This window comes from Brassica oleracea, unplaced genomic scaffold, assembly GCF_000695525.1.
Source record: "Brassica oleracea var. oleracea cultivar TO1000 unplaced genomic scaffold, BOL UnpScaffold00667, whole genome shotgun sequence".
NCBI classification, from domain to species: domain Eukaryota; kingdom Viridiplantae; phylum Streptophyta; class Magnoliopsida; order Brassicales; family Brassicaceae; genus Brassica; species Brassica oleracea.
The window spans coordinates 41,999-51,595 of NW_013617432.1; the positions used below are offsets into that span (position 1 = coordinate 41,999).

The 9,597-nt window shown below is 37.8% G+C and overlaps 1 protein-coding gene across 1 annotated transcript; it reads left to right on the forward strand.

Annotated features, from left to right (window-relative positions):
* The first annotated feature begins 6,759 nt into the window (after window positions 1-6,759).
* Window positions 6,760-8,877, forward strand: LOC106319868 (UDP-glucose 6-dehydrogenase 4-like). Its single transcript, XM_013758269.1, has 2 exons — window positions 6,760-6,846; window positions 7,197-8,877. Exon 2 carries the CDS (start codon window positions 7,229-7,231, stop codon window positions 8,669-8,671), a length of 1,443 nt encoding a protein of 480 aa, XP_013613723.1. The 5' UTR covers window positions 6,760-6,846; window positions 7,197-7,228; the 3' UTR covers window positions 8,672-8,877.
* Window positions 8,878-9,597: the final 720 nt, after the last annotated feature.

Sequence of the window (9,597 nt, forward strand, 5' to 3'; positions counted from 1 at the left end):
GCAGTCCATTCAATGCGCCGGAAGAAGGGCTGGAAGGGTTGGATGCTGTTGAAACTGGATCTCGAAAAAGCTTTTGACAGAATACGCTGGGATTTTTTGGAGGATACTTTACAGGCAGCCGGGGTCCCCTTGCGTAGGGTGGATTATGCAGTGTGTTACAGGACCATCGATGAGTCTGTTGTGGAACGGAGAGATGACTGATAGTTTCAAGCCACTGAGGGGCTTACGGCAGGGAGACCCCTTGTCTCCCTACCTTTTTTTTCTGTGTATGGAACGGCTTTGCCACCTTATTGATCGAGCTGTAGTGGAGAACAATTGGAAACCTATACGACTATCACAAGGAGGACCGTTGTTATCCCATATTTTGTTTGCAGACAACCTTATAGTGTTTGCGGAGGCCTCAGTTGCTCAGATACGTGTCATTAGAGGTGTACTGGAAAGATTCTGCATAGCATCTGGCCAGAAAGTCAACTTGGAGAAATCCAAAATATTCTTCTCTTTGAATGTTTCGCGGGAGATGTGAAGAATGATTAGTCATGAGAGTGGTATTCACTCAACACATGATCTGGGCAAATATCTCGGCATGCCGGTGTTGCAGAAGCGGATTAACAAGGACACCTTTGGAGAGGTTCTTGAGAGGGTTTCATCTTGACTTACAGGCTGGAAGAGTAAGACGCTGAGCTTTGCGGGCCGTGTGAAGTGGGCGTGGAAATGAAGGTGCGGAAATGTTTTTGGGGACACCCGATTATGCAGGGACAGAGTAAAATTTGTCAAGGAGAAAGCAACAGAGGTGACCAAAGCAACATGCGCCCTAGGAGATCAGAAACGTGCACCGGAACGAGAGGAGAGAAGAATAGGGTGGAAATCTCCACGAGATGAGTGGATTAAACTCAATACAGACGGGGCATCACATGGAAACCCTGGTGATGCAACTGCAGGTGGGGTGTTGAGAAACAAATTTGGCGATTGGTGCGGAGGCTTTGCACTGAATATTGGTCGATGCTCTGCTCCACTGGCAGAATTGTGGGGGGTCTATTATGGACTGGTATTGGCATGGGAAAGGAGGATCGCAAGGTTGGAGCTAGAGGTTGATTCAGCAGTTGTGGTTGGATTTCTTAAGACAGGAATTGAGGAGACTCACCCACTGTCGTTCCTGGTACGTTTGTGCCATGGCTATCTTTCAAAGGACTGGATTGTCCGAATTGATCACGTGTATAGGGAAGCTAACCGTCTAGCCGACGGGTTAGCCAACTATGCCTTTACTTTACCATTAGGAATTCATAGTTTTGATTATGTACCACCTGATGTAATTTTGATTCTTGAGGATGATGTCTTAGGCGTTTCTCGTCCTAGACATGTAGTGATGTCGTAGTTGTCCGATTTTTTCTAATAATATAGGGAGGCTTTTCTCCCTTTTGCCCACCAAAAAAAAAAAAATTGAGTTTTTGCTCTCTTCTTAGGGTGTTCACCTCAGCATTTTAATTACTAGGTGGCTACACCCCGCGCAAGCGCGGAGGTTGGTGTGTTCTTTATCATTAATAATAGTGAGTGCGATCTTTTGGATGTTATTGTTTAGTATCACCTTGTCTATTTTGTTTGTCTATTTAGTCTCGTATTAAGATTACCTCCATTAACTGTCAATTTTATTTGTAAAATTATAACTATTTATTTTATTTTTTCGTTAATTTTGTTGATTTTTTCCTTTCTTATCTGATATCATGGATTTTCATAATTGACGCCCCTCTCAAATGGAAGGTGTTGACTGTTGTCATTGTTAATTGTACATTTGTAATCAATCACTTGGTTACAACTATCAATTGTCTTCAACGTGTAGGTGGTTTCTATTGCTCTTGTTGTTGAACGCCATCTTCATGTTTGTTATTTATGCTTTCGCCTCCGTTCTATTGTGACTATACGTGCATGAAGACCATATTATATACACGTATTAAACTTGTATTTTGTATCTTTTCCAGTATTTGTGATTCAGTGGGTTAAGTGATTGCTAGAAAAATATTATCGAGATAGTTTAATACCAATTGATTAGTAGTATATCCTACATGTCACTATGCTTGTGTTTTCCAGCATATTTCGTCAGTTGTTTGATCTTAACTCATACATGGTCTCAAACATCTCGAAAAATAAATATGCATTTCATACTCACATTTTATGGAACCAGCTCTGGCTAATAGTAATGCGAGAAGGTTCAATCCGATCTTCCTAAACAAAAAACCTTATTTGCAAATCCAACATATAGCACATGATTCAGTTACTATGTTGAATAATTGAAAGAAGTAACATGCAAAATATTGTACTTTTATATTTGCTTGGTGATGGATATGACTCGAGTAAAGAGTTCATGTTGTTATCAAAAGCAACAACCTGTTAATAACAATAGATTATGATCAATGGCTTGAAGGTTCTCCATTGATCCACATCTTGCGTTCCTCCTCACTTGCTATCTTTGCTGAAAATTTTCCCGAGCTATACAAATATACAATTGAGTAAACAAAAATCTTAAAATTAGATTACTGGCTTTAAAATATGAGTCGGTGAGTGTGATCCAGAGATAGCTAGAAAAATCTAGGAGTTTGGATATGAGAAGCTAAACTGAAATACACTAACAAAAGAAGGAAGAAAGTAATGGTGGCAATAAACTCAACGATATGCATCAAAGATTTGCTTTGAACTCTCTATCTTTATTTATCAGTAACGTTTTTATATTGAAACACAATTAATCTGAACTAATATGAATGTATCTTACCGAAGTATTTGGTTTTCCTCGAACAATCTAAAAACGTGTTTACGATCAAGGTATGACAGTGTTCAATATCTCCTTTAACATTATCAAGCATTCTCCCAGATGCATCACTTGGATCAATCTTTGATTCTCTGTCTATAACCGTGACACGGATGTGTGAATGTTAGTGGTCTTGTGTACATGATGCAGCTGCATTGGTAGCGTTGCTGGAATCAGGAGACAATAAAATCGAATGAGAAATAGCTGCAGCTGCTATGGTGAAGGCAAAAAAAACCTTTTAAAAATATAAACAAAACATATTATCCTTTAGAAGGGTTAAGACAAGAACCGTTTAAATTTTCTGAAATTTGTTTTGGTGTGTTACCTTGAAAATCATAATCGAGTGTTGCTTTTCCATTATCCTTGCACCTGCATATAAACTGTCGGTGTAAGAAGCGAAGAGGATGAAGAAAGAATCTAAGAAAGCGATACCGCGATACCCCTAACGATTCATTTTTCCATCAGATTTATTCTTATCTACTTTCATCACTTTCACCTCTGCGCAGAATAAAGCAAGCGTTCTTATGCTCCCGACCGCCTCGTTAGCTACTTGGCTTGATATACAGTCTCACCTGACAGTCACAACTTTGTACTGAAAGTTACTCCAAATGTGGTCATAAGTAGGATATTTGATATCGTTACCTTTGCATCTGCGCTTACGACGACCATGAACTTCTTGTAGATATAACCACAAAGCCCGATCACGGAAGCATCGGTAGAACAATGAAATCTAACTGCTAGCTCGCCACTAACAGGATGACCACATCAGCCGTGATAAACGCATGATTATTTTAGGTTTGAGCCAAATGCATCTTCGGCTAAACCACGAACCATAGTATCATCAGAAGAGAGCTTGGCTCCAATAGCAACACTTGAATTCTAATTCTCATCGACTGATCCAATTTCCACGTGAACCCCTTTCTCATCAGCTTCAGAAGTTTACATCCGACAATAGATAGAAATATCGTTTGAGCCGGGTAGACCACCATTGAAACTACATCGAGAAGAATCGAGATCGATTGCCTAAAGTATTGTATCGGGTTTTAATTGGTCACATGATTTGACAAATGATTCAGTCACAGTAGAGATTAGAATCTCAGAAGTTGTTGCTAGATGTAGCGGTGGATGATCTGCTTCCTTTAATATAAAATAAGGGATACACTGAAGCGTCGATTGGATTGAGGAGAGGTAGAGAGGCCGATGAGTAGGAAAAAAATATATTAAAATGCCGGAAGGGGAATCGCAAGCGACGAAGGAGATGGTGAAGATGTCGATTAACCTAATCTTCCTATATGTCCGTATTAACAGACTGGGCCAGATACTAAGCCCAATAAAGTGAAAATCCATTAGCCCAATCTTTTCTCGAAGCCCATGCGTTACCATCTATTTTTACACAAACAGACACACGGCGCAACTCTGTAACTCAGACTTATCTGAGACAATGATGAAAAGAACTCTAACTCGTGTTAAACGAAGACAGTTTACAATATGGAAAAACTATAATTGTTGTTTTTTCATATAACGTGATGAACCTCATTTAAAAATGAAACTCATAATACACTTGTAGGCCCGGCCCACAGAGAAAACTTAAGAAGCAAAGGTTTCCGACCTTCATAAATATATATTAGTTTCGGCCATCAATGTACAAAGTATCCTTTAGTTTAGTGGTATAAATGTTGGTGTGTGTATCTCAATAATCCGAGTTCGAGCAACAGGCTTAACACTTTTTCATATTTTTTAAGAGTGGGACCCACCAAAATCTGGAATGAGTCAACTGCCTCATTATATTATAGATTTTGGTGGGATCCATCTTTATGCTTTTGTTTTAATATATTATCTATTCGTAAAAACTTACAATAAATATCATTTAGTGCAGCAGTTTACACATTTTTTTAAAAAGCTAACAACCCGAGTTCGAATAGAAACCATGTTGTTTTGCATATTTTTATGATTAAGTTTAATTAAAGACAATTATGACTTTTACAAGTCGTCTTCCTGGTTAGAATTTTAGGTTTTCTGCAATATTGACTCCAGACGGCTCATAATTTTTCACGTTATACATAAATTTCTTCGTTTTTTTGTCATTTTCATGAAAACATCATGAATCTTTATATATGCTACTCGATTATAAGATGAAACGAGTAAAACTTAATTTTTTTTAAGAATCCCGATTTTCGGACCGAATCAGTAAATATCGTCACCGTTGGTGCCCGAGTTACGTTTTTCCGGCGATTTAACAGCACTCGGCGCCGAGTTTTCGAACAGGTCTGTGTAATGAATTAATGGTTGTTGGGTCATTTTAACTAACTCGCGGCCTATCGCACCCAGTCAGTACATAAGCCTTAAAAGGTAAGGCTGATGCGTCAGACATGCCCAAAAAAGCCTCCTAATCGTCTATTCTTTTTCACTGTCTCTAAGGTTCTCCCACTTCATCACTTAACTCTCACCTCCAATGATAAACCATTACACTCTAAACCGCTCTATTCAGTGTCGCGTATCATTGAAACTCTTTAAATTGATAGAATTTCATAGTCTTGCTGAAAACTTGATTAATATAACTTTTCTTTGTTGTTTGTTCTACTTTCCGAAGTTTTCCACTAAGACATGTACGCCATGGAGGGATTTGCTAATTTCCCAGACTTCAAATCTGAATTAGAACACATTGGTAGCTTCAAGGAAGAGGTGAACAAAATCATTTACACAACCGACAACTATAGGAACAACCAATGAAAAAGAAACACAGCTTCTTGGATGGACTAAGAGAGTTCGCATATACCTGAGAGGAGCTCATGGAGATTCATTTTTTATTTTTGTTAAAAGATCTCGCCTTGATCATATTTATAGGGTTATATGTATATTCTCTTGCTCTATGTCGAATAAAAGGTTTCACTATTGTTTGGGGTTTCTAAACTGTGTCAGATAATTATTTTCTTATACTTGCACGCGGATTTACTGGATAGCTAATTAGGATGACAATTAGTCAGCGTATCAGATGTTGAATCTCAACGGATATGTAGATCTCTGTCCGACATATTCATGGGAAAAATGTTGTTAGATGTCGAATTCATGAAGATATATCGGAAACTCTTTTAGACGTCCACACATAAGATATGAAATATCAACACATAAGAAATCACATATTCTCATATCAACCTAATCAATCTATTATAATATAGATTATATATAACACGAAAAACAAAAGTTAAAAAAAAAAAACCAAAATCCTATACATAAGACTACAATGCATCAATAACGTACCTGGTTCCGCTCTTGCGCTGAGGCTATGCCTCTAGTTATTAAAACTAGTTAGATAACATAAAAGTGTATTTTATGTCAAGGACATAAACTAAAGAATATTTTGAATATAAATTTTCTAAACAATGAAACAAACAAAATATTTTAATCCTGTTTCTTATATTTTTTATATTTTGCGAAATTATTTATATTTATAAAGTATTTTCTTTTGATTTACATATTTAAAAGGGAACAACATATCAAATATATATATATATATATATATATATAATATTTTGCCAAAAAACTGAAAAGATATATTCAGATAATAAGTTATTAATGTGTCATAATATCTCAACTTCTCAATTTAATATGTAGTAAAATTAATTCATCCTAAATTAGATTAAACACAAAAACACAAGTTGTAATGAATTCTCAAAGAGCACATACTTTAAATTTATAAAGCCAAAAAATCAGGGGAAAAAAAGAGGAAATTATTTTAGCGAAGGCGAAGGTTTGCTAGTGAGCTCGTCGTGCCAGATAACACTGCATGATGGACGGTTTAAAAACATGGGCTACTTACAATAGGGGTACTCTCGTCATTTCAAACAATACTTCCACTGTACTCTCTGTTTTACCCTTGCGTGTGATTGAATTCTTGCTCCACCATAAGGTGGGACGTCAAAGGGCAAAATCGGAAATACGTCTCCTATAAATTGCACCCCTCTCTTCTTCGTCTTCTTCCTCGTTCGCTCCTTGACACTTCCTTCTCCTTTTTCCAAGAGATCAAATTCCTTCACCGCTAAACTTCGGAGGTAATATCGATCTCTCTCCTCTTTTAATCATTTACGTTTTATGAGCTGCATTGTCAATTTTTTATTCTCGCGAGACTGTAATTGATTCTTAGCTGATCTCTCTCTCTGGATCGTCAGATTAATATCTCTCAGATCTCATTGATCGCATCATCCCGTGTGTTAAAATCCATTTATAGATCCATCTTTAATTGTGCTCATTTTTATCGAAATCAAGCTGGATTGTGCTTAGATCTACGTTGATTCTCGAGTACTGAGTGATTTCTTTGTCCAGATCTGACTTTCATTTTGAAATACGAACGTGGATCTCTGTTGCTATTCGATATTGATGCGATCTGTTGTTACGATTCCAGTTTTTGCAGAGAGAGAGAGAGATTCAAAAACAATGGTGAAGATCTGTTGTATTGGGGCTGGATACGTTGGTGGTCCAACAATGGCAGTGATCGCACTCAAATGTCCACACATTGAAGTAGCAGTCGTTGACATCTCTGTTCCACGTATCAACGCATGGAACAGTGACCAGCTTCCAATCTACGAGCCAGGACTTGAAGACATCGTGAAGCAATGCAGAGGCAAGAACCTCTTCTTCAGCACCGACGTTGAGAAACACGTGAGGGAAGCTGATATCGTCTTTGTCTCTGTCAACACCCCCACCAAAACGACTGGGCTTGGAGCTGGAAAAGCCGCGGATCTCACCTACTGGGAGAGTGCTGCTCGTATGATCGCTGATGTGTCGGCCTCTGATAAGATTGTCGTTGAGAAATCGACTGTGCCCGTGAAAACAGCTGAAGCCATCGAGAAGATTCTGATGCATAACAGTAAAGGGATCAAGTTCCAGATTCTTTCCAACCCGGAGTTTCTTGCGGAAGGTACTGCAATCGCTGATCTTTTCAACCCTGACCGTGTTCTCATCGGAGGACGAGAGACGCCTGAAGGTTTCAATGCTGTTCAGACGCTTAAGGAAGTATATGCCAACTGGGTTCCTGAAGACCAGATCATCACCACCAATCTCTGGTCCGCCGAGCTCTCCAAGCTAGCCGCAAATGCTTTCTTGGCTCAGAGGATTTCTTCTGTCAATGCCATGTCCGCTCTGTGTGAATCCACCGGTGCTGATGTCACTCAAGTGGCTTACGCCGTTGGTACTGATTCAAGAATCGGTCCCAAGTTCTTGAACGCTAGTGTCGGATTCGGAGGTTCTTGTTTCCAGAAGGACATTTTGAACCTTGTCTACATCTGTCAGTGCAATGGTCTTCCGGAAGTGGCGGAGTACTGGAAACAAGTGATCAAGATCAACGATTACCAGAAGAACCGGTTTGTGAACAGAATCGTCTCTTCTATGTTCAACACCGTCTCCAACAAGAAGGTTGCCATCCTCGGTTTCGCGTTCAAGAAAGACACCGGCGACACGAGGGAAACACCAGCCATTGATGTCTGCAAAGGTTTGTTAGGAGACAAGGCGCAGATCAGCATCTATGATCCCCAAGTCACTGAAGAGCAGATTCAGAGAGACCTTGCGATGAAAAAGTTCGATTGGGACCATCCGCTTCACTTGCAGCCAATGAGCCCGACAACGGTGAAACAAGTGAGTGTGAAATGGGATGCGTATGAAGCTACAAAAGACGCACACGCGGTCTGCGTTCTTACCGAGTGGGATGAGTTCAAGTCGTTGGACTACCAGAAGATCTTTGACAATATGCAGAAACCAGCTTTTATCTTCGACGGGAGAAACGTTTTGAATGTGGACAAGTTGAGAGAGATTGGTTTCATCGTCTACTCCATTGGTAAGCCACTTGATGCATGGCTTAAGGACATGCCTGCTTTTGTCTGAACGAGAACAAGGTAATAATAATGATAATCTGGCTCATTCTTTTTCTCTCTACATTTGATTGTTTCTGTTTTTGCGTTTTTGCTTCATATAATTTCTACCTTTGTTGTTTGTTTTCTTATATAAGCTCTCGTAATTTTGTGTTTCAAATTTTGTTGAACAGACGGCTACTTTGTATTCGATACATTTGCATCATTTTTCGTTGTTTCCTTGGTAAAGCAATAATGTTTAGTTTTTAATTCAAAATGAACGTCAAGGCCTAAAAATTGCAGATTCTTGTAATTTGTGTAGTAATTTTGGTTAGTTATTAATTCAAGTTTAGAAAGACAAGTCACCATTTTTCGATGTTTTAACCTGACTGGAACCGGAGCTGGATAATTATTTAAGTTACAGTTAGTTCATAATTATTTAGGTCAAAGTCTAATATAGTAATATGGATCATGTTTTACAAATTATATACATGTGTTAATTTTAATATATACTTAAAATAATAACAGTATAAATGATACATAATTAAAATAGTAATATACATTGGCAAATCTCCAAAATAGCATATTTCTAAGTTTATATCACAAAAATAGCACTCAAAAACTAAAATGACCAAAATAACATCTTTCTAAGTTTATCCTTTGAAAATTTTAATTTTTTTTATTTTTCAAAATTTTTTTATCCTTTGAAAAACCATTTTTCGATGTTTTAACCTGACTTGAACCGGAGCTGGATAATTATTTAAGTTACAGTTAGTTCATAATTATTTAGGTCAAAGTCTAATATAGTAATATGGATCATGTTTTACAAATTATATACATGTGTTAATTTTAATATATACTTAAAATAATAACAGTATAAATGATACATAATTAAAATAGTAATATACATTAAATATAGGGCAAATCTCCAAAATAGCATTTTTCTAAGTTTATATCACA